This window comes from Rhinopithecus bieti, unplaced genomic scaffold, assembly GCF_001698545.2.
Source record: "Rhinopithecus bieti isolate Rb0 unplaced genomic scaffold, ASM169854v2 scaffold_7681, whole genome shotgun sequence".
NCBI lineage: Eukaryota > Metazoa > Chordata > Mammalia > Primates > Cercopithecidae > Rhinopithecus > Rhinopithecus bieti.
Window position 1 is genome coordinate 4,433,501 of NW_016806571.1, and position 25,018 is coordinate 4,458,518.

Consider the following 25,018-nt stretch of genomic DNA (forward strand, 5'->3'; position numbering starts at 1 on the left):
GCACTGTGGCAGCCCCGAGGCCAGGGGGAGTGTTTCCAGAGAGGGAACAGTCACCCAAGCTGGCCACTGCTGGGAGATCAAATAGGATGGAAACCACCAGTAGATCTGCAGCATGGTGGCCACTGGAGACACTGGCCATGAAAGCAGTGCAACGTTCAACAGCTTGCTCCAGGAGCGAGGCAAGGGGAGGGTGGTGGGAGTCGGCCTGAGATGGAACAGAGAGGCCAGATTGCAGGAGAGGCAGAGAAAGAGCAACTATACCGCAGCTCGCCCTATTTTCAGGCCTTTCTGTAAATGCTTCACACCCTCCCCCTACAGAGACCCACGAGGGAGTTAGCCTTATATCCCTCAAGCAAATGAGGCCTGAGGCCCAGCAGGGCGATGGGCCCAGGGCTACTGCCAGGAAGCCGAGTCCAGGCCTGTCTGACTCCAAAGCCCCCACTCTTCCTCAGCAGCCCCTCGCCCCAGCCCCACGAACTCCGCCTGCCTTACCCTGCCACCGCCTTCCACATTCCCTCTCACCTCATCCATCCTTGTCCTTTGATCATTTCTGTCAGCTTCCAACAGTCTTGGCCTCTGCCTCCCTCCTCTGGGAAAGCTCTGCTTTTTCTCTTTGATCCTGCACGTCTGTCCTCTGCTGCGTCCTCAGCTGGGCCCCATGTCCCTCCCACCCTGTCCTTGCAAGATGTTCCCGCACTCTCTGCCAAGGGTGGAGGGCTGAAGAGTAACCAAGAGCTTTGTGGGGAAACCCAGGCCTGCGAGACAGGAGTGTGGCCCCTGTCCCCCGACTGCTCTTTGAGAAAGAGTTTGGGGCTCTTTGGGCCTGGTTGGGCTCAGCACAGAGGCCCAGAGATGAGACGCAAGCGCACAGTCCACGGATGCCTCCGGAGGCAGCCAGGAGCGAGCCGGCAGGGCCGTGCCTCCTAACCCTGATGGGTCAAGAAGGGCCTCAGTGCTTCTCGAGAAGGGGGCAGACAAAGAGCAGTGGGCCGGAGTCCTAAATAAGAAGAGGTAGCCAGCAACACCTACCGGTGCCTGTGACCACTACCACACAAGCTTCAGAGAAGAGGGGATGGGCTTGGGAACTCAAAGTCCCTTTTGGAGCCAGGTGACTCTAGAGGGAAGTCATGTGCAAGGCTCACAGACAGTGTAGGGGGAAAGAGGGAAGCCCTGGCAGGAGCTGGGGGCCTGCCCAGCCTGGCTCCCCTTCCCGACTCTGGTCTCTGGGATAAAGGAGGCTGTCTGGGATGCCTTTAGCAGCCTCCAGCTCTGACCCTTGGGATTCTGACGCCTTGGGATTCTGAGGCTCTGCTGCTCCCAGCTTCTCTGGGAGGGCCTGGCACCCGATTCTCAACTGGAAGAGATGAATAGAGCAGACCTAACACCCAGACACCACGGAGGTCCAGCCACTCTCCCGAAAGCCTGACAGGGGGCTGCAGTAGTAATTAGCTCCCCACATATCCCCAGGGTTATTTTTGTCTCATTCTCCCCTGGTTTATTTTTAAAGTAACACTGGCACGTGGCTGGCCGGCTGCCCTTCCCAGGTGCCTGTGCCAATTTGGGCCAGGAATGTAGCAGGGCAAGATGTGCCCCTCCCTCACGGTCCCGCCCTGAGTGCCGGAGCTAACTGGCCCTCACTGGCTCCAGGGGGCTTCTTGCTGCACTGAAGCTCGGAGTCCAGCCTGTGGTGAACAGGTGGGCTGGAGGCAGAAGACCGCTGGGGAAGACCCCTGGGAAATTCCCACGTGTCCGTCATGACGCTGATACACCTGTTGCATGACCTTGACCAAGTCACCTCACCTGTCCCAGCCTCGCCTCCTCATTTCTCAGTGGGATAAGTGAAAGTGACATTGCCTTACTCACCGTGAAAACACTCTGAAGTGTGCAATAAACTGAACTGGTGCACAGACATCAAGGAACAGCGTGATTAACCCTGGTACAAGCATGCTGCCCCACATTCTCCCACTAAGTCCCCTCCAAGGCACATCTTTCTCCCTAGAGGAGTCACTTCCAGTCTGGAAGGCTCCTCTCCCATTTCTCCCTTTCCCACCAGCCCTGAGACCTGCCCTCCACATTTTCCGTTTGTTTGAACCCTAATCCAGGCTGCCTGGGGTGAAGGGAGATAGTACAGGGGAGACAGTATGAGAGAGAACCTAGCTCTGCATTACTTGCTGCGTGATCTTGAGCAACTACTTGACCTCTCTGTGGCTCAATTCCTGCATCTTCAAATGGGGATAATAATAACACATATTGATAGGGTCTTTTGAAGATTATGCAACGTACGTATATGAGCTCGCTTAGAGCAGTGCCTGGCACGTAGTAAGCGCTCTATAAATGTTAGCTAGTATTGTTTTGAATAGGAGAGGAGGATCAGTGACAGAGGCATTTAATCATTCGAATAAAGTCAAGTGCAGGGAAAGCCAGCTTGCCCAGATTCCATATCGGGGCTGGGGGGAGGGAACAGCGTAGCACTGTAAGCAGCAGCTGGAGGGAGCTGGGTCCTGGGGAGACTGCCTGGGTCCTGGGGAGGCTGCCCAGCTTGGAACTCTTGGCACCATAAAAAGCAAGCTCAGGACACCAGTGCATAAACAGGCAGATCACAGAAGCCAGGAAGTCACTCTCCTCTTATACTCTGGCCTGGCTGATCTCTTGCCGATGTTGCACTGTGAACAGTGGGTGCAAACAGAGAAGCTGGAGGGCTTCAGGGTGGTCGAGGCCACTGGAAAGGCTGGAAAATCAGAGGTCAGAAGAGAGCAGCAAGCCCAGGGCGAATCAGGTCTCAGAAACAGGCTGGGGCAGGCAGTTGCCTCCCTGTCTCCATGTAAAGGGCAGTGTCCCCAAGGATGGGGACAGCTGTTTGCTGTCTCCACAGAGGACAGACTGAGTCAAGCGGCCGAATCCTCATTCGCTTCATTCTGCAGAAAGAGCATTTCCTATAGAGTGCAGGGTTGAGTGAGTATGTTTCTATGGAGAGTGATGGAATCTTACCCTCCTAGAAAAGTCTGTCCCCTTGGCTGGAGAGAAGGGGAGGCTGAATTCAGTGGCTTCTTTAGATCCCTAAGGACCTGGAGCTTGTGAGAACAATGGGAGGAGTGGGAGACCCAGAGGCAAGGTCCTGTGAGGTGCTCCCTCTCCCGTCCCCCTTCCCTGGGTCTGTCCACCCTGTAATCTATCGGGATGGTGGGCAGAGGTGTGCCCAGAGGCCACAGTGGGGGAGAGGCTGGGTGTTGGAGTGTGTGCGTGGGGAGGGGGGAGTGCGCACACACATGTGAATGTTGGGGGTGGGGACCCCATGTCTGCAGGCTGGCTCCGAGGGAGAGAAGGTCCCAGCAGCTGCCTCCAGGCTGAAGTCCCTGTTGCCTGGAGTCCCTCTCTCCCTGGGCACTATGCCAGCCTACACCATCTGAGCTCCTGAGCCCTGGGGAGGGTGCTGAGCCTAAGAAAAGCCTCCTTTCACATCTCCTGGCATCTGCTTCCAAATTTTCTGCCAGCCCAGAGCTGTCTGGGCCATGACCAGAAAGGAGAGTGAGGAGCAGAAGATGGAGATGGGGCCACACACACCCCAAACTCCCCCCACCACACCCAACCCATTCATCAAGACTAGCTTCGTGGATCTGCTAGTTTTCCACTGTGGGCACTGGGCAAGCAGGCCAGTAAGAGAGGGGCCATCTCCACGCAAAACCTAATACCCTGGCAGACGGTGGTAAGCACAGAAGATGCCATTCTCCAGGGAGACAGCGGAAGGAGGAGGCAGCCCTGGGCCTTTCACTGGAGACCAGAAGAGATGAGGGAGGGAAGTCAGGGCAGCAGCGACTCCAGTGACTCTGCAGCAGCGGAAGTGCTCAGAGGGGAGGCATGGGACAGATGGGACCAGAAATGGTGAGGGAATCAGGAGACGGCAGGCAAGTAGGGCGGGATCAGGTGGTGGATGGAGAGTCCACTTGCTGACCAGGAAACCCCCAGACTGTACTGTGTGGACTTGGGGAACTAAGGAAGGTTTCTGAGTGGTGAATGGCAACACAGAGCTGGGCTTAGAAACACATATGTGGGCCGGACGTGGTGGTTCACGTATCCCAGCACTTTGGGAAGCCAAGGCAAGCAGATCCCTTGAGGTCAGGAGTTCAAGACCAGCCTGGCCAACATGGTGAAACCCATCTCTACTAAAAAAAAAAAAAATACAAAAAATTATCTGAGTGTGCAATCCCAACTGCTTGGGAGGCTGAGACAGGAGAATTGCTTGAACCCAGGAGGCAGAGGTTGCAGTGAGCTGGAAGTTGCAGTGAGCCAAGATCGTACCACCAGCCTGGGCAAGAAAGTGAGAATCCGTCTCAAAAAAAAAAAGGGCAGGGTGCTGTGACTCACACTTGTAATCCCAGCACTTTGGGAGGCCAAGGTGGGTGGATCACTTGAGGTCAGGAGTTTGCGACCAGCCTGGCCCACATGGTGAAACCCTGTCTCTACTAAAAATACAAAAATTAGCCGGGCGTGGTAGTGGGCGCCTGTAATCCCAGCTGCTCTGGAGGCTGAGGCAGGAGAATTGCTTGAATCCAAGAGGCAGAGGTTGCAGTGAGCCGAGATCGTGCCATTGCACTCCAGCCTGAGCAACAGTGCAAAAACTCTCTCAAAGAAAGAAAAAGAAAAAGAAAGAAACATGCATTTGTTAATAACAGCTCCTACTTTGTGAGACCCTCCATATGCCAAGCTTGTACTGGACATGTTATTTTACATGCTGTCTTCTAACCCCAAGCTCCCCCAGCTGCCTAGCAAGAGATGGGCTCAGAGAGGCAGTGTAGGTGGAGGGGAAGCAGCAGGCCTGGAATCAAGAGGCTGGGGTCCCAGGTCCAGCTCAGGAGCGGCAACTGCGGGTGACACGCCCAATCTTTCCAGGCTTCGGTGTCCCCAACTGTTGAACGGACACCACCCCTCCCAGTGAGCCACAGGGATTCAACAGAAATGGCCCTGCACTGCTCGCTATGCTGGGGACCCCTGGGACAAAGTGCTTGGGGACTGGAGCCCTCTGTCTGGAGTGGCTGGGGCATAGAGAGGGCACAGTACCCCTTTGGACCACAGCAAGTATAGGGGACTTCTGAAAGGAAATAGTGCCACACAGCCAATGTCAAAGGCCAGCAGGCAGAAGCCCAGGCCTCTCCCTCCCGTCCCTCAGGCTGCATTGTTCCTGTCTCTGCCTTGCTCTGCCATTCTCGGACTTCTCTTCTCCTGTAACTGACCTGCATGTGGCTTTGGCTCACCCTGGTCCCTGCTAGGACTCACCTCTTTCTAACCCTGCAGCTCAGCTCCTCACAGCTGACCCAGCCCCTTGGCCCCGCATCACAATTCCTGGAAGAGAGAATGTGAATTGCTAAGCCCAGCCAAGTCCTCTCACCCCAGGTGTCCAATCCTGGTCCAATCTGCTCTGGTGCCAGGGTGACATGGTACAAAGGGGCTGCCTAGGTACACCCTTGACTAGGGTTGTTGTAGGACAGACAATTCCAAAGAGGTAGAAGTGGGCAGGCCCTGCAACTATGCCCACCACAGACAGCCTGGAGCCCTGACCCCTGCACTCCAGCATCCCCCTCTCACCTCCTGCTCTGTCTGGCTCAGGGCCACACTGACGCATCCCTAGGACAGAAAAGTCTGGCTACCCAACCTCAGGGTGCATCTACCTGGCAGAAAGCAGGGTGGGGCTGGCTCAGGAGAGAGGGGCTTTGGCTAGGAAGGCCTCTTCCATCCTCACATAGTTTGAGCACCTGCTGTATGCAGGGCACCAAGACTGCAAGGCCAGATTCTGCCTTGAGCGGAGTACAGCGGTCTTGGGATGTTGGCCTGTTGGACATACTTTCTATGTGCTTTGACAAAGAGAGTGGTCCTGGGGACATCTAAGGGAGTCAGACAAGGTTGAATCCTACCTTTGCCAATTTTTATCTGTGTGACCTTGGGCCAGCAGTGCCTAACCTTCCTGAAGCTTAGTTTCTCCATCAAAAAGGAGCAAATCATAGCCACCTTCAGGTCACGGGGAACATTAGGGATAGCAAATGTGAGGGCATCCAGGTTCCCTGCCACCATTGCCACTGTTCGCAGAGGTTCCCATAGCACAGGCTCCACTCCGGCGCATGAATGCCTCACTTTCTCACCCTTACTTTCTACACTCCATCCTCTGCATTCCCACCTGCAGCCCAGACTCAGCTGCACAGAGGGGAGGCCAGCAGGAGAGCACCCACCCAGGGGTCCAGGCCTGAGCCCTGACCACCTCCCAAAAGGCTTGTCCAGTGCCCAGCACCCCTCCGTGTGAGCCAGCCCTCATCCCCCGTGCTGTGTAGGCAGACTTGACTAAAAGGAGCTTTGCTCATAGAGGCACTGCTGTGCATAAGGAGATGGGTAAATAGGCCAGCCAGTGCCTGCCAAGAGAGGCCCACCGAGGGGCAGAGATGGATGTCACGTGGGGAGAGCAGAGGAGGCTCCTGGGGCCACAGCAGGAAGGAGGCTTCCTGGGGGAAGGCAAGGTGCAGGGGGAGGAACAGCAGCTAGCACTGCATCAACGTAGGAGAGGTGCTGAGTGTTGAGAAAGGAAGGGAGGTCTCTGCACTAACTCTATAAATCTGACACTGTTCTAAAATTTAAAAGTTGGTTTTAAAAAATAGTAAGTGGCAAACAAACCAGAAAAGAAAGAAAGAAGGAGGAAAAGAGAGAGTGTAGCCTCAGACATTGACCATGATCCAATCTGTAGTGACAAGCAGTGACAAGCAGCTCCGCACACCAGCCAGGTGTTCACACCAACCCTGAACAATGTTTCCAGGTGTCCAGGGTCATCTTCCGAGGCTGCGAGAAGTGGAAAATGCCATGCTTCCAGCCACAGGAACACTGGCAAGATGCCCAGGCCTTCTGGCTCCCTTTCCAGGTTCCTGGGTCCCGCCTTCACCGAAGGGGCCCCTCTGGCATAGACGTAGTATATCCTGGGGCAAATTGTTGCTCAGAGCCATTTCTCACCTGTCTGCTGGCAATTGTTTTAGAATAGTTTCAGATTTCTAGAGTTACTGCAAAGACCTCCCTGCCTTTCTCAACAAATCTCTGTTCCCAGAGGGCAAGATCCAGCTGGCCTGTCTCTGCATCCTCTCCCGCACTTAGCCTAGTGCCTGGCACAGAGTAGTAGGTGCTTAAGAAATGTTTGCTCAATTAATTAATTAAGACAAGCTAAGAGGGAATAAAGTCATTTTCGCCTTGCTGATTTTCCAGATGATATTCTTGAGACGAGCCAAGTGCTGCAGCCTCCCTGGGGACCCTGCTTCCCGCTCAGCCTCCCCAGGTGCCACAGCTCCCTCTGCCAGAGGCGGGATGTCTTATTCCAGGGCTGGCCATGAGCCCCCAACAACCTGTGGCCAGCCTCAGCCTGCAGCCTCCTGCCATTTGGCTCAGGCCAGTGGATGGGTCCTCTGTGGAGACCCAGTGCACTCTCAGGCCCAACTGCTGTGGGGAGGGGTTGGACAGGAAGGAAGAGGAAGCAGAGATGGAGAGAGCACCCGCCTGCCTGCCCTCCCCAGGCCATCACTTTCCAGAACAACCTTAAGAGAAGGGATGCAGGCAGGATGCAGTGGCTCCAGTCTGTAATCCCAGCACTTTAGGAGGCCGAGGCAGATGGATCACTTGAGGCCGAGGCAGGTGGATCACAGGAGTTGGAGACAAGCCTGGCCAACATGGCGAAACCCTGCCTCTACTAAAAACACAAAAATCAGCCAGGAGTGGTGGCACACACCTGTAATTCCAGCTACTCAGGAGGATAAGGCAGGAGAATCGCCTGAACCCAGGAGGCAGAGGTTGCAGTGAGCCGAGATCATGCCACTGCACTCCAGCCTGGGTGACAGAGTGAGACTCCCTCCCAAAAAAAAAGGAGGGATGCATCAAGGTCCCCTAAGATGGGCCATGGACCCTGATCCCTGGGTCCTAGCCCAGAGGCCCTGAAGGCCACATACCTGTGTGGCCTTGTCCAAATCACCAGCCACTCAGCCCAGTCTCCTTAGCTGGAAAGCCAGGGCACTTACCTTCCAGAATTCAGCATCCATTCAACTAACATTAGTTAGACTGGACAAGGTGACAGGCCTGAACTTGTCCCCTGGCTCAGACATTCACTAACTGTGTGGACTTGAATGAGTCATGAAAACTTTCTGTGTCTCAGTTTTCTTATCTGCAAAGTGGACATAATACTTATCTAAAATTTTTGTGGAAACTAAATAATGAGCAGAAAGCACTTAGTACAGTGTACAGTGTCTGGAATACAAGTGCTTAATAAATGTGAGTTTTATTATTACTACTGCTGCTGTTGTTGTTACCACCACCATTAGCTGCTGTGTGCCAGGCACTGAGCCACTAAGAAGTACAAGGCAGTACCCCTGCCCTCCACAGCCTCTGCATGCAGACTTACAGGACAAAATGAGACCCAAAATAAAAAGCAGCAGCAGCTAAATAAATGAAAGAAAGCAAAGGTTCAAGGCCCCAGGATCCTGGTCTCCAGCATGAGATGAGTGGCAGGGAGCAGGGGAGAAGCTGGGTACCAGCATGATTCCCAAATGCTCTGGCTTGTCTCGGCATGGGAGACTCAGGCAGGGACACATAGCCATCTCCTCCCTGACTCCACGTGCCCCTGAGGGCCGGGAGGGTGTAAGGGGCCGGGTCAGGGATTTTCCACCTAGCTCTGTCTGCCCCTCCACTTCAGCTGGGGAATGTTACAATGAGAGCTGGGCTGGCCAGGCCGGCCCCAGGTCCCTCACCCTCTCCACAGCATCTGATCAGTGCCCACCAGTACTGTCAGTCTGGCACACACCCAAATGCCCAGTGTCATTGCTTTGGGCAGCTGACATTCCCAGTGGCCTTTGTTTGACTGAAACTACTGCAGTCTCCACTGTTTGTGGGGGAGAGAACGTGGCCCTCTGAAAGCCCACAGTCCTAGAACGCTGAAGGGCCTCATGGACGGCTTCTAATTTCTTCAAGTCCCAGAGGAAGCGCTCAAGGCCTAGAGAGGGGCAGCTTCTTGCCTAGGATCACGCAGCGGCACAACTGAACCACGCCCCAGGTCTTCTGACTTCCCTCTTGGTGTAAAGAGTCCCAGGGTAGCCAAGTGCAGCAGAAAAAAACTGCCTTTGAATTTCAAGTTTGATTCTAGCACTTACGGCCTGAGAAAACGCTGTCTCTCTGAGCCTCAGGTTCCACATCTGTAAAATAGGAATAATAGCACCTCCTCTAAAGGACAGCAATGCAAGCGCAAACAATAGAATGTACAGAGATTGCTTTGTAAATGATAAGGTCCTGCACAAATGAAATACAAGGGATTATTATTCTAGAACTCGGAGCACAGCACATATTAAGAACTCAAAAACACCTGCTGGTTGGAGTGGAGGAATGTTTGAAGGATGATGAGTAATGAACAAAGGGCCCCTGGAGCACTGATTTGTTTAGGTGGGTGAGATCAGGGAAAGCTTCAGAGAGAGGGTGACTTTTGAAATGGGCTTTGATGGAGGAGTAGAAGCCCAACAGGCAGAACAAAGAGCACGAGCAGTGTCCAGAAATGTGGAAAGGGGCCCTCCCAAGAGCTGCTGACACCATGTCCACAGCCAGGTTTAGGCACTAGACCCTGCTCAAAATGTACCCCTCTCCTTGGGGCCTCTGCATGGTACATGGAATAGGAGGAACTAGAAATTTATTCAATGCTAAAATACAACTTTTCAGGGAAGAAGAGACATTAGGGATCTTCTAATCTAACTTCTCTTTTGAAGGTAGGAAAATTAAGATAAGAAAACTGATTCAGATATAAGTCTCAGGGAGCTGACGTGGCTTAATACACCCTGCAGTAGGCTTAGCAAACTAGGGCCTATGGACTGAATCTGGCCCACCACCTGTTGCTGTCAATAAAGTTTTATTGGAACACTACATTTGCCATGTTCATTGTCACATAGTATCCATGGCTGCTTTCTTGGTTCTATGACAGAGTTGAGTAGTTGCAAAAGACCATAGACTCATAAAGCCTAAAGCATTTACTATCTGGCCCTTTACAGGAAACAGTTTGCTGACCCCTGTCATACAGCAAGGTAATAGCAGAACTAGGATGGTAGCCAGGCCTCCTGACTCCTAGTGCTTTGTAATTCCTGTGCACCATCACCCTCTGGGCCCTACCCTGCCCCCATAACACTGCCCACAGGGTGAGATTTCAGGCAGCCAGACTCTGGGCCCACACCTAGGCTGGCCTCTGCTGCTCCTCAGACCCAACAGGGCTTCCAGTTGGGAGCAGCTCATTCCCTTTTGGGGATTGTGGCAAGGCAATGCCAACACACCTGTTTCTCCTCAATGGGCTCAACAGGAAAGGCCGGGGCGTGTAAATGTGTAAGACTCGGGCCAGCCAGATGCCAGCGTCATGGACAGGGCCTTGAAAAAAGCATGTGGGGGAGAACTGGCACCTCAGCCATCCGCAAAGAGGGCCAAGTCCACTTTAAATTGTGCTGTGGAATTCCTTTCTCAATGCCAGGCTGTTCCTGGTGGATTCATTTAATTAAAACCCCACCAGATCCAATCTGTTAGAAGCTCTGAGCTCACAGATGCCCTGTCCAGCTGGTCATGAGGATGCAGACAGGCCACAGGCCCGGGCCATGGCACCTGGCTCGGTGGCTGGCTTAGAACAGGCCCCACCAGCCCCAGGTCAGGGCCCTCCCCAGGACCCCCAGGATAACTGGCTGGTGGTGTGACATTGCCCCCTTTAGGCCTCACTCTCTGCTTATCCTCTCTGTCTCCATTCTGTTCAAACCTCAGGCTCATCTCTGATGCCTCCCTCTCCCTCAGTCATTCATTCAACAGAACTTGATGAAGCAGCAGCTCTGTGCCAAGCCCCCTTCCAGGTGTGGGGGATCGAGTAGCAAACAAAAGAGACGAGAACCCCTGTCCTCGTGGGGCTTACAGTTTCACCCATGAATGCAGGGCATCCCACACACTGCGCATCCACTCTCCTCCCCTCGCCCCTTCCTCTCCTCTCTTTTCTCAGCCCCTTGCCCCTACCTCCTCCGCTCATGCCGAACTCTTGGATCCTCCGCTTCCCTCTAGCTCAGGCCTGAGCACTTGACAACTAGACCATGCAGAGGCCCCCAGTGGATCCTCCTGCCGCCGTCTCCCCTGCTCAGGAGCCATCCATGGCTCCTCATTGCCTTAAAATGAAGGCTTCATTCCTGAACCTACCCTTGAAATCTCCTCAAATTTTGGCCCCTTCCCACCTTGACAGTCTTTACTTTTCAACTGTACTTCCTGCTCCAAGAACGCTGGAAGAACTTGTGCTGTTTTTAGGTTTATAATATTCATCGTTTTCTACTTACAAAAGTAATAGTTTTTTTGCAGTGTAGAATTTATAAGAGGAAAGTTAAAATTAATCATGAGCCCATTATTCAGAGATAAGCTATGTGAGCTTTAGAATATTTCCTTTCAGCTGTATATGTGTGTGTACACATACAAAATGTATATGTGTATACGCATTTTTTTTTTTTTTGAAAGAGGGTCTCCCTCTGTCACCCAGGCTGGAGTGTAGTGGTGCGATAATGGCTCACCACAGCCTCGACCTCCCAGGCTCAAGTGATCCTCCCACCTCAGACTCTCGAGTAGCTGGGACCACAAGCACACGCCACCATGCCTAGCTAATTTTTTGTTTTTTCTAGAGATGGGTCTCACTGTGTTGCCCAGGTTGGTCTCGGATTCCTGGGTTCAAGTGATCCTCCCACCTCAGCCTCCCCAAGTGCTGGGTTTACAGGGATGAACGAGTGTGCCCAGCCACATTTTTCATATTTTCGTATTAGTATGGGATCCCACAATATAGAAAGCATTGTCTCTTACCCTTTTAATTTAACATGATGTGGTAGTTTTCTATGTGATCAAGAGACTTCTCAAGAACTGCACTTTAATGGTCGCACAATATTCCATCACATAAATATACCTTAATATGTTTAACCAAACCCTATTGGTGGATATTTGGACTGTTTACAATTTTTCACAATGAAAATGCTGCTATAAACATGCTTGTTCATAAATCTTTGTTCTGATCTCTGGTTATTTTCCGAGCAGAGATTCCTAGAAGTGGCAACACAGGGCCACCGGGTAGACACATTTCTAAGCTTCTGGATGCGTATCATGCAGCTGCCTTTCTGAAAGAGTCCGCTGGCCCCCACCCCATTCCCATTTGTGAGCACACCCACCAGTCCCATGCAGGTCTATTTTTTCTGACCTTAGCACATCACGTGTCATCCTAACATTGTATCCTTGCCTCAGTAGCTTCCCTCATCAGAACCCTGCCTTTCCTATCCACCCTTCAGAGCGCAGAGTAAATGTCACCGCCTCCATGAAGCCCTCCCTGACACCCCAACCAAAGTCTCTATCTCCAGCCCTCCTTCAGCCTGTCTTAAATCCCTCCTAAAACATTTCCCACCTTTGCCATGCATTTTAATAATTTGTGTAATAATAACCTCTGCTTTATACAGGGCACTGAAGTTTTCAAAGTGCTTCCGCTGAGAGGTTTCATTTGATTCAATCCCAAATGGAAAGTGTTTTGAGGTCAGGGACCTTATCAATAGATCATCTAGGTCTATTTCTCCTGGCCACATCACCAATTCAAGTCCAGCACAACCTCAAGCTAGCCCTTGTGTAACAGAAGTGTTTAGCCAGCCTTTGTTATTCCCTGGCCTATCAGAACAGACTTCAGGATGCTCCCTTCTGCAGCATGGGGCAGTGAAAGATGACATGAGGGCCCTGGATTCCAGTCCTAGCTGTGTCACTGAGTTTCTGTGACCTTGGGCTAGTCTCTGCTCCTCTCTCAGCCTCAGTTTACCCATCTATAAAATGAGTGGGGGGAAGGGCGCTGTGGCTCATGCCTGCAATCCCAACACTTTGGGAGGCCGAGGCAGGTGGATCATTTGAGATCAGGAGTTCAAGACCAGCCTGGCCAATATGGTGCAACTCTGTCTCTACCAAAAATACAAAAATTAGCTGGGCATGATGGTACACGCCTGTAGTCCCAGCTACTCGGGAGGCTGAGACAGAAGAATCACTTGAACCCAGGAGGTGGAGGTTGCAGTGAGCTGAGATTGTGCCACTGCGTTCCAGCCTGGGCAACAGAGCGAGATTCTGTCTCAAAAACAAAACAAAACACAACAAAAAAGAGTGGGTTGAACTACGTTGTCACAGCAGTACTGATAGCTCCTAAGGTCCCTATCCCCAGGCACCCAGAGCAGCCCTGGGGTGCCTCTGAGGGCCTCTGCACAAAGCCAGCCTCTGGGATAGGCCAGAAGGAGCTGGCCAGGGAGGCAGGCCTGGCTCTAAGCCAGGCTGTGTCTGCAAACACTGACCTTGGCTGCCGCAGGGATTTTCCATGACACCAGCACCCTCCCTCTGAGCTCCCTGCATCATACATGGGCCTGAGGAGGGTGGGGATGGGGATTTGGGGTTTGTCCTACGTCAAAGGCCCCCAAATCAGTACTAGGGCCACCTGTGGATGGGAGACCGCTCAAGGCAAGAGAGGAGAGAGCAGTGGGCCCAAGAGTGGGGAGTCCAGGAGGAAGCATGGGGCAGGGAGAGAAGCTGCTGGGGGTAGTAGGGGGAAAGAGCTGGGACAGGAGATGGGACGATGGGAAGAGAGGCCTCAGGAAGGGGCAGGGGAGAGGAAGCAGAGAGCAGATAGGTGCTGTGCTTCAGAACTGTCCTTCCCAGGAGCTCTGGCCTGAAGAGGGACAAACTCCAGACCCCGTTCTGTACACTGGTCCCACCCCTACCCCAGCTCCATGAGACCCGGTGGTTCTCAGGCCTAGCTAGGGGCTTGCCCAGACCCAGTGCAGGGGGATTCCTTCTGAACCTTGAAGCTGACCTCATTTTGAAGGGGTCAGAGGCCACAGTGAAGGCAGGAGCTATGAGTCACCCAAGATCCCCCTGCCAAGGGCCACCTCTCATCCCTGTCCTGGGTGTCTAAGGGATGGTTTCTCATCACCATCTCAGACCTCAGAGTCCTCCAGAACTGGAGGTTCTGGGTTCTGCAGCCCTCCCACCCCAGACCTGTGCTGGACATTGAGGGGACAAGCCAGTCCTGCAGGACTCCTCTGTAGACATGAGTGCCCAAATACAGAGTGGGGGCCTGAGAGGGGCAGAGGGAAGAGAGGCCCCTCCAGTGCCCGGAGAAGGTTCCCAGAAGGTTCTCGGGAAAGGCAGTGTCTGAGCTGCATCTCACAGGAGGAGGGAGAGCACCTGCGCCCTCCTCTTGTCTCCACCAAGCTGCAGCCCCTCCCTCCTCTCCTCCCCCAGGACCTGGGCACAGAAGCTGGGCTCCTTCCACCTCATCTCCTTTAACATGCCAATTAGGCTCCCTCAGAGCCTGCAGTCCCACTTCCTGGCTCGACACTGCTGCCATCCCCACTCTGAGGGGCGGCTCCCTGTCTGTGCCTCAGGCCCCTGAGCTGGTTCCTCCTGGGCCCTCCCCTAGGTGCTCTCTGAGCCCAGCTGCCCTCTGCCATCCAGCAGGGGAGCCCAGCCTTCCTCTGAGGGCCCTCCCTGTGTCTTGCAGCCCCCAGAGCTGCCTCTGTCTCCCCTAAGTCCGCACTCCTCTCTGGCTGCCGCACCAGGCCCAAGCCAAACTGAGGTCACCCATGCACCCATGCACTTCGGCATCAGCCCAGAGTTCACGGCCTTTGGACGCCTCAGGCCACAGGTCCCTCATCCATCTTCCCTCAGGACAAACATTAGCCCAGCCATTGCCTATTTACATTAGATAACTAGGTCAGCCTGGAGACAGGCACAGCCGGCATTGCCAAGGGCTGTGCTTTTTAATCTACAGAAGGGCTGGGCCACCCAGAGAAGGAGATCAAAGAATCATAATGTCAGAGACCTGGGGGAAGGACCTTAGAGGTTCTTGATGCTGACGGGAGCGTTTCCCAAACTGTGCTCCCAGGAACTCTTGCTCGGTAACGTACACTATGAGAAAAGTGCTCCACGGTCAAGGAAGTGGGAAGACAGGCACCTTTTCCCGGCCTTGATCGACCCTGCACATGAACACATACATAGCCCTGAGAAAGCCTAGGCTCAAATCAAATGATGGTGAATCCTGTTAAATTCAGCATTTCCCCCAATTTAATTGAACCAAGCAACTCTTTTCTCATCCAACAGTTGTTAACATTCCATGGAACTGGTATTTCAGAAAAATGACTTGAGTAAACACTGATCATAGAATGTTGGCACGGAAAGGAACTTTAAAGATCATTAAATCTTGGTGCTCCCCAAAATATTCATATTAATAATTCATAATTATTGATCTCAATGTCCTAAGCATGTTAAGTCTATGAACTCAATCAAGTCCCCACACCAAGTCTATGAAGTGAGTACTTCATTATTCCCATTTTACAGATGAGAAAACTGAGGCACAGTGGATTGAGCAGTGTAGCTAAAGACAAAGTTGTTTGGTTTCAGAGCCTGTGATCTTCTCTACTCCACTAAACCTCAGAGATCCTCTCTCTGTGTTCAGTATTTCAAACATACAACAATAACTGAACTCCGTCTCAAAGAGTCAATTATCTCAAGCTAATCAGACGTTCTGACTGACAGATGTGTTCTTAATTAATTTTGATGGGGAAAGAAATTAATTATGGCTCTAACAATGATTTATTCAGTGCCTGCTCTACAGAGTATTCACACTGCACTGATCACCACATCGAATTCCATACATAAAATCTTCCAAAATTTTGACTCTATGAATGGGTGAGTGAACAGAGAAAATAATAAAAGGCAGTGGGAAAAGGTGGGAACCTCATCTCTTGCCCTATCTTCCATGTCACAGATGAGGAAACCTGAGGCCCGGAAGGAACTCGCCAAGACACAAAGCTGTCTTTGATCAGGGTCAGGTCAGACCCCAGATCTCCTGCCTCCCAGCCCCATGCTCTTTCCTCTGCCCAAGGCTGTGGCCAGCTAGGCCAAGGGTAGGAGGTCAGACAAGCAGGCTAGCAGGCATACGAGACCAGTGGGGAACAAGCAGTCAAGCCCAGTCCGGCCAAGGCCATGAACAAGGGCTCAGAGTGGCTAGTTGTGCTTTGAATAGAAGGAAATAAGCCACAGGGAGAGAAAGACCAGTAAAAGGGAGGACCAGACCCAATCCCACTCCCACACCACCATCCCCACCCTACATCTCCCTGGAAGACAGCTTCAGACAGTTTCTGACCTCCTTGACAATTCCGAGAGGAAAACAGAGGAACTGAGGTGGCCCAGGGTTTGCCTCCGATCTCTCGGTTTTCCTGCTGCCCTAAAATATTTAGACTAATAATTAATTTTTATATCCAGTCACCTGGCTTCCTTAAGTGGATTTCGTGCCTCCAGCCAGGTTCCTAGGCCATCTCTTAGCTGAGTTGCTCCCAAGTAGGAGCTGCTGGGCCATGATCGAATGAAGAGGCACAACTCTGGTCATACCTGAGCTGGAAGGCAGTGGACAGAGCATTGGTTTTAGAACCAAGTATCCTGGGGTTATAGTCCTGATTCTGGCATTCACAAGCTGTGTGACCTTGAACAGATTGCTTTCCTCTCTGGGCCTCCACTTCCTCATCTGTACCGTATAAAGACTGAACCAAATGATGGCTAAGGGTATTTCTGGCTCTGAGAACCTTAAAACCTATGTTGGATTCAGGGAAAGGAGGCTGGGAGAGGAGGCAGTATGGATGGTCTTGGTCGTTTTCTGAGAGACAGTGGCTAGAGTCTTCTGGTCAGAACATGTGCTCTGGCTGATCAGCCCAGCAGGTACTGTGAGAGAGGGTCCTCAGAGAGTGAGCCCCAGAGAGAAGCCTCCATGTGCATGGGTGCCACAGAAGGACAGAGGCAGCCCCTCACCCAGAGACTCAAAGGGCTGGACAGAGAAGAGAAGATAGAGAACACCTTTTGCCCCCTGCCTCATAAAGCCAAGCCCGATGTGGGCAAGGACCAGGCAGTTAGCGGCCCTCCTGGCAGGCAGACGGGTCTTGCCAAACTCCCACTTACTTCCCAGAAGCTCCAGGGCCCCTTGGGAGTGGCTCCACTCAGCTGGCACCCCTCCAAGTTGGGCGCCCACGTCAGCAGGTCCTCACACTCCCTTGCCCTTTCACCCAGTGACAATAGAACAGGCGATGGGGAGGGGGACACCCTGAACCGGGTACTTGGAGAAGCGTCTGTCTGCCTGAGCATGGCCCTCCTGTTAGCACCTCTGCTGCACCCGGCTCAGAGCAACGCCTGAGGCTGATGCCCAAGTGAAATGCTCTCCTCCCAGGGCCTCCCGGCCTGGTCGCCCTTCCTGGGTGATGCATTGGCTCCCATGTACCGGAATGAATGCTGAGTCAGAAAGGCCCAGTGGCCTTGGCCAACACCCAAGGCCTCTCTGGACTTCATGACCCCAACTGTAATATGGAGATAGTCATAATAGTGACCTTGTAAGAAGTTTTTGAGGATAAAGTTAAAAATACATCTGAAGGGTAAGAACTTATTATTCTTAAGCCTCAGCCTGCAGTAGGAAGTGAGATTGAGCCCTGGGGGCATCTGACCCCAAAGAGGAGGCACATCTAGGCCAGGGCTGCCTGGCCAGGGCAGTGGCTGTGGTGGGGCGTGAGGTGCTGCCTGGGATAAGAGCCTCTGGTTAAGCCTGGATTTGTCATTTGCTTTGAGTCACTAAGTTCAACAGGACGAAGGGCAGAGGAAGGGGTTGTCACTGGCGGCTGAAGCTGGGTCTTGAGGAGCTGGGTCCTTGCAGGCTGGGGTAGGAGAGGCAGAGGAGGGCCACGAGGCAGTGTGGGAAGCACTGTGGAGAGGAGGTGCCAGCTTGGCTGGGTGTGGGATGAGGATGGGTCTCTGGGGTGGCTGCAGGGTATAGCAAAAGAAGGGCAAGGAAGGGATGTGTAGCTCCTTGAAGCTGGGGGTTTTGTGAGCATAGTCACAGTGGGCAGTGAGGCTGCCAGACAGGCAGGCACTGGCTTTTACTAAGAGACGGTGGGCCCAGGGAAGTCACAGCCTATGACAAACACAGGACAAGGGAGCAGTGGTGGCAGAGAGGGAGTGAGGGTCCCTGATGGTGGTACGTGTCTGCCTGACCCCACAGAGATGGCCCTGCCCCCAGGCCCATGCTCTCAGGTCACCCTTCCCCTGTGAGATCCCACCACCGCCGCTTCCATCTTGCAAGCCACAGGTTCCAAAGAGCTCTAACGCCTGGTATCTCCTGTGCTCCTGCAGATGGCTCTGGCGGGCAGCGAGGGTGGGGGTTGATAGCTCTAGCTCAAGCCTCCAGAGTGCAGGAAAGGCAAGTGAGCCCAGAGAGGGGTGGGGATTTGCCCAAGGCCACACAGCTATCATATGGCCAAGCTGGGGCTAGGTTCATGCTCCCTACTCCCTGTTGAGCCCCATCCATGGTGCCATGCCCTCCCCTCTCCACAAAGTAGTGCCGGCCTTGGGAGACAGGGAAGGACGGGATGAGAAGCAGCTCTGGCTCGGGGCCTGCCCAGTTGTTGAAGTGAGTTTTGGTCTGGCTGCCATGGCCGAGCTGGCGGGCACAATCTGTTCTCACCCTGCTGGAGCACAGACGTCCCACACACAGTGGCTCTACAGCTCAGCAAACAGTGACATAGTTACTGGCCCGACGCTGTGGAGGGGGGCAGGGGAGCTGGTTCTAAGGGCAGCCCCAAGCAGCTGTCCCCAGAGCTCCCTGAGCTTTAAGATCCAAAAGGCCCTGGGTTGACAGAGGTGCCAGTCTGAACTGAGCGGCCCTCGAGCCTGGCTGCTCTCTTGGAAACATGAGAGTAATCTGGCACTTCACTCATTGTTAATCACAGGGAGCCACTACTGAGTACTTGATAATGTACCAGGCTCTGAGCTAAGTGCATTACACACAATATCTTACATATTCCTCCCCAAAGTCCTGTGAGGCAAGTGTATTATTAACCCCATTTTATAGATGTGGAAACTAAGGCTCAGAGAAATCATACACACACACACACACACACACACACACACACACAGAGAGAGAGAGAGAGAGAGAGAGAGAGACAGAGAGAGAGCGCGAGTCCAGTATCCTGCCCTACAATTTAGTTATCAAACATATTCTGGGCCTCCATAGGTATGGCTGGCAACGTGGAGGTGGAAGCCAGAGAGGAGTGTGACAAGGTCCATCAGTGCCACCCCTTACCCCCCGAGCTAGTGTTTAGCTCTATGTCATTGGGGATCCTGGAGGACAGGGGGTGGTGGTAATATTGGCCCTGGAATTACAAGCTGAACATTTTCAGTGCCAGTCAAATAAGGCAGAGATCACTTTTAGCTGTGAGGAATCCAGGAGGACTGCATGAAAGAAGAAATATTTGGTTAAGATTTGATAAGACTTAGAAGAGAAGAAAATGCCAGCATCATGTTATTATCATAATTCTATTAATAAAAGTAGTAAATATCTCAACAATGAAAGAAGCAGGCCAGCACCAGTAAATACACTTCACAAGTGAAGAAACATGCTCAGAGAGGGGGAGTAATTTGCCCAGGGTCACACAGCCACTAGGGCCCTGTCACTGGGGATGAGTTCCCATCCAGGTTCATTTTCCCTCCAGGTAGCCAGAAGAATTCTCGACTTAGGCCTTTGAATGGCTGGTGCAGAGGGAACCTTTGCCTCTGCCCTGATCCTGGCTCAGGGTGGGCCGGGGTGGGGGCGGGGCACAGAGAGGTTATCTGGTTGATGATAGTAACACACCTGGAAGGACACCCAGGGCTCCTGCTTTGCCAAGGGTAACACACTTCCCCATGAGGACAGACCCTACATCAGGCCAAGCACAGAGGATGATCCCAGGGTCTCCAACTGGAGGCTGATGAGGACCCCGGAACACTCATTCATCCAGCTGTTGCGGGGAGGGGCAGGCAGTCTCCTTTCTCCTCTGGCACAGTGGGCCAGCTGCCCCAGGGAGACTGGAGGGCCCTTGTTGCCAACCAACCCCACATAAGCTTTGGCTGGCAGCAAGGAATTCACCAAGAAGCCAGCCCTGCCTCGGTCTCCCTTCCTGTACACTGGATCACAGGATGTCAGAACCCGTTCAGGGCAACCACTTCACCTTGTAGTCAAGGAAACTGAGGCATGGAGAGGACAAGGAGCAGGCCCGCAGCCCAGGACACTGAGCTAGAATCCAGCTCTCCCAGATGACCTGTGCCCTCACTCTCTCCCTGTGCCTCTGGACGAGTTCTCAGCAGCACTCAGGCCACCCCTTCTCTAGGCATATAAAACAGTCCAGTCATTGAGGTCAAACGGACTCGAGTTCAAACACGGTTGCTCTGCTCCCAAGTCGTGTGACCTTGGGAGTCAGCCCTCCCTATTTCTTCCTTCCTACATACTTTCTGCAGGTGTCACAGAGTACAATAGAAAGCATGAGCAAGGGCCTAGCACAGTGTGTGGAGACAAGGAGCGCCCGTCACTGTAGACCCAGACCCGCAAGGTGGGGAAGGTGGCGGGGCGAGGGGGAGGGAGAAGAGGGTTTCTGGAAGGGCAGCCCCATAGCGTGTGCTTTCTCTTCTCCTCTCCCCCGCTTTCCCCCAGGCTACGGGCACGCGGCGCCCAGCACAGATGGCGGCAAGGTGTTCTGCATGTTCTACGCGCTGCTGGGCATCCCGCTCACGCTCGTCATGTTCCAGAGCCTGGGCGAGCGCATCAACACCTTGGTGAGGTACCTGCTGCACCGCGCCAAGAAGGGGCTGGGCATGCGGCGCGCTGACGTATCCATGGCCAACATGGTGCTCATCGGCTTCTTCTCATGCATCAGCACGCTGTGCATCGGCGCTGCCGCCTTCTCCCACTACGAGCACTGGACCTTCTTCCAGGCCTACTACTACTGCTTCATCACGCTCACCACCATCGGCTTCGGTGACTACGTGGCGCTGCAGAAGGACCAGGCCCTGCAGACGCAGCCGCAGTACGTGGCCTTCAGCTTCGTCTACATCCTTACAGGCCTCACGGTCATCGGCGCCTTCCTCAACCTCGTGGTGCTGCGCTTCATGACCATGAACGCCGAGGACGAGAAGCGCGACGCCGAGCACCGCGCGCTGCTCACACGCAACGGGCAGGCGGGCGGCGGCGGAGGAGGTGGCAGCGCGCACACCACGGACACCGCCTCGTCCACCGCAGCAGCTGGCGGCGGCGGCTTCCGCAACGTCTACGCGGAGGTGCTGCACTTCCAGTCCATGTGCTCGTGCCTGTGGTACAAGAGCCGCGAGAAGCTGCAGTACTCCATCCCCATGATCATCCCACGGGACCTCTCCACGTCCGACACGTGCGTGGAGCAGAGCCACTCGTCGCCGGGAGCGGGCGGCCGCTACAGCGACACGCCCTCGCGACGCTGCCTGTGCAGCGGGGCGCCACGCTCCGCCATCAGCTCGGTGTCCACGGGCCTGCACAGCCTGTCCACCTTCCGCGGCCTCATGAAGCGCAGGAGCTCCGTGTGACTGCCCCGAGGGGCCTGGAGCACCTGGGGGCGCGGGCGGGGGACCCCTGCTGGGAGGCCAGGAGACTGCCCCTGCCGCCTTCTGCCCAGTGGGACACCCCGCAACATCCCTCATCACTCTCCCCAGCACCCCATCTCCGACTGTGCCTGCTTGCACCAGCCGGCAGGAGGCCGGGCTCTGAGGACCCCTGGGGCCCCCATTGGAGCCCTGCAAATTCCGAGAAATGTGAAACTTGGTGGGGTCAGGGAGGGAAGGCAGAAGCTGGGAGCCTCCCTTCCTTTGAAAATCTAAGAAGCTCCCAGTCCTCAGAGACCCTGCTGGTACCCAGACCCCCACCTCCGGAGGGGACTTCATGTTCCGTGTACGTTTGCATCTCTATTTATACCTCTGTCCTGCTAGGTCTCCCACCTTCCCTTGGTTCCAAAAGCCAGGGTGTCTTTGTCCAAGTCACCCCACTCAGTCCCACTCCCCTTCCCCTCCCCATCCCCAGCTGTGTCTCCCAACCTCCCTTCGTGTTGTTTTGCATGGCTTTGCAGTTATGGAGAAAGTGGAAACACAGCAGTCCCTAAAGCTGGTCCCCAGAAAGCAGGACAGAAAGAAGGAGAGACAGGCAGGCAGCAGGAGGGGCCAGTCGGGAGGCAGGAGGCAGTGGCCTGCCAGTCTGCAGAATGGTCACACTGGAGGTTCAAACTAACTGGCCTCTAGCCACATTCTCATAGCAGATAGGACTTCAGCCTTCCAGACACTGCCCTTAGAATCTGGAACAGAAAACTTCAGACTCACCATCCCCAGCCACTGCTGACAATTCTCAACTCTTAAATTTGTCGAGTGATTTTTAGCCTCTGAAAACTCTATACTGGCCACTGATTCCTTTGAGTCTCACAACAGCCTACTTAGGTCACCAGGGCAGGAGTTCTCACCCCCATTTTACAGATGAGAACACTGAGGCCTGGACAGGTGAAGTGACCAGAGAGCAAAAGGCAAAGGGGTGGGGGCTGGGTGCAGTGGCTCACACCTGTATTCCCAACACCTTTGGAGGCTGAGGTGGGAGGATTGCTTGAGCCCAGGAATTCGAGACCAGCCTAGGCAACACAGTGAGACCCCATCTCTACAAAAAATAAAAAATTAACTAGGTGTGGTGGCACATGCCTGGGAGTCCCAGCTACTTGGGAGGCTGAGATGGGAGGATTGCTTGAACCTGGGAAGCCGAGGCTATAGTGAGCCCTGATTGCACCACTGTACTTCAGCCTGAGTGACAGGGCAAGACCCTGTCTCAAAAAAAAAAAAAAAATGGCAAAGGGAGACAAGAGCCCAGCCTACTTGTTCCTAGCTGAAGTGTTATTTTCTTCCAGCTTGGCCTGCTCTTGAAAGCAAAGCTCCTGCAGTGTACATTCTGGCATTGTGTGGCTACCTGGGTTTTAAACCAGAATCAGAAGTCCCGGGTCAGAGGGCACTGCTGAGGCTCAGCCTCTTCTCTTCTTGGTCAGGAGGCAGCAGCTCTGAATGGGCTCCTGAGGCAGCACAGGGGCCTTTGTCACCAAGGTGCATGCTTACAAACAGTGCAGTTCTTGGGACCGAGGTAAGCAGGGCTTACCTGCCATGGCAGAAAGGCCAGGATCTGGAGCTCTAGGAGTTTGGGAATTGGGCAGAGTGGCCAAGAAAGCTGGCAGGCATATCCTATGGCACATGATCCCTGGCACCATTGTCATTGTTGGTGCCTGTGTCCCAAGTAACTAGTGAGAAGCTGAGGCTGCAGCAAGAAACACCATTCCCAGGTGGCAGGGTATGGACCAGAGATGCCCTCTGCCCACCACACCTGCAACCCAGAAGCCCAGATGGAACGCAGCTGACGAAGGTGATGCTCGAGGCTCACTTTTGGGGCCCCACAGCTGGAGCCGGTATAGTGACTGGGACAACATCAAGGGGTGGATGAGGGACCTGTCCTCCCGCAACACTGCCTTCCCATGCTGTTCCCCTGTCAGCTCCTTAACACTGCCGACCAATATGGCATTCAGGGAAGTTGGAGGACAGCACCCACAGGGTGGCCAGCCTCAGGCCCCCACCTGCATCCTCTAGTCTCTGGGGACCCCTAGGGGGAAGAAGTCTACCCTGCTTGTGAGTCCCGTCTCAGTGTGGAGGAAATGACTGCCCACATGCCAGGAAAGCAGGGCCCAGGACCTGGAGGTGCTCACTGTGTTTATGTTGGGGGTAGGGGGGCAGTGCTGGCTGCCTCTGTCCTGTGTGTGACCCTGCCCTCGAAGGGTCCTGTCCTGTCAGTCCCGAGGGAGCCACAACCAAAGCTGCGGAGAGAAGGTGGGGAAGGGTGTAGAATGGCCGTGGGGCACAGCGTGACAGACTGTTCAGTCTCTGCTGGGTCTTTCCTAGGGACCTGGAAGGCCAGTGTTGCTTCCCCCTCACTCCCTTTCACTGCAGGCAGCCTCTCTGCTTCCCCAATGCCTTATGCCTGGGCACACTGCCACAGAATATGCAATATGTGTGGGTGACCATGTCCTCACGCCCACACCCCCACCCCGGGCAGCCCCTGGACTCCAACGGCCGTGGCTGCCACAGCCTCCCCTCAGCTCTTCCTGCCTATCTGTCTTCACACTGAGAATGGCGCCCAATAAATGCTATCCACGGAGACCAGGCTCAGGCTCCAGCTGCCTCTGTCATCGTATGCCCTTGCTGCTGCCAGGGAGGAGTCATCTCCCACCCCCTCCCCTGCCGGGGTCTTCAAACATACCTAGCTGCTGGACGCAGTGCCTCACACCTGTAATCACAGCACTAGGCAGGCAGATCACCTGAGGTCAGGAGTTCACGACCAGCCTGGGCAACATGGTAAAATCCCGTCTCTACGAAAAATACAAAAATTAGCTGAGCGTGGTGGCACGTGTCTGTAGTCCCCGCTACTCGACTACTGAGGAGGCTGATGCACGAGAATCGCTTGAACCCGGGAGGCAGAGGTTGCATTGAGCTGAGATCGCACCACTGCACTCCAGCCTGAGTAACAGAGTGAGACCCTGTCTAAAAATTAATAATAATAATAATAATAATAATAATAAAATAACATACCTAACTGACTCGCCGTGGTCTCGCTGGCCTGTGGGCGACACTGGCTTCCCTTCTGGGATTTCCCAGAAGATCCAGATTTTCTTAATGTCCTCCTGGAAGAGACTAAGAAACACCTTAGAAATCACCTGGTCCTGGCCGGGCGCGGTGGCTCAAGCCTGTAATCCCAGCACTTTGGGAGGCCGAGACGGGTGGATCACCGAGGTCAGGAGATCGAGACCATCCTGGCTAATACAGTGAAACCCCGTCTCTTACTAAAAAATACAAAAAACTAGCCGGGCGAGGTGGCGGGCGCCTGTAGTCCCAGCTACTCGGGAGGCTGAGGCAGGAGAATGGCGTGAACCTGGGAGGCGGAGCTTGCAGTGAGCTGAGATCCGGCCACTGCACTCCAGCCTAGGCGACAGAGCAAGACTCCGTCTCAAAAAAAAAAAAAAAAAAAAAAAAAAAAAAAGAAATCACCTGGTCCTATTGTCCCACCTGTACA

General features: G+C 53.9%; 1 protein-coding gene across 1 annotated transcript in view; it reads left to right on the forward strand.

Moving 5' to 3' along the window:
• The window catches only part of KCNK3 (potassium two pore domain channel subfamily K member 3), a 40,818-nt gene extending 16,705 nt beyond the window's left edge, over positions 1-24,113 (forward strand). The window contains exon 2 of the mRNA XM_017876892.1: positions 20,564-24,113. Within this exon, the coding sequence (XP_017732381.1) occupies positions 20,564-21,465 (902 nt within the window). The 3' untranslated portion in view covers positions 21,466-24,113. The remainder of the gene's footprint in view (positions 1-20,563) is intronic.
• The last annotated feature ends 905 nt before the right edge of the window (positions 24,114-25,018 follow it).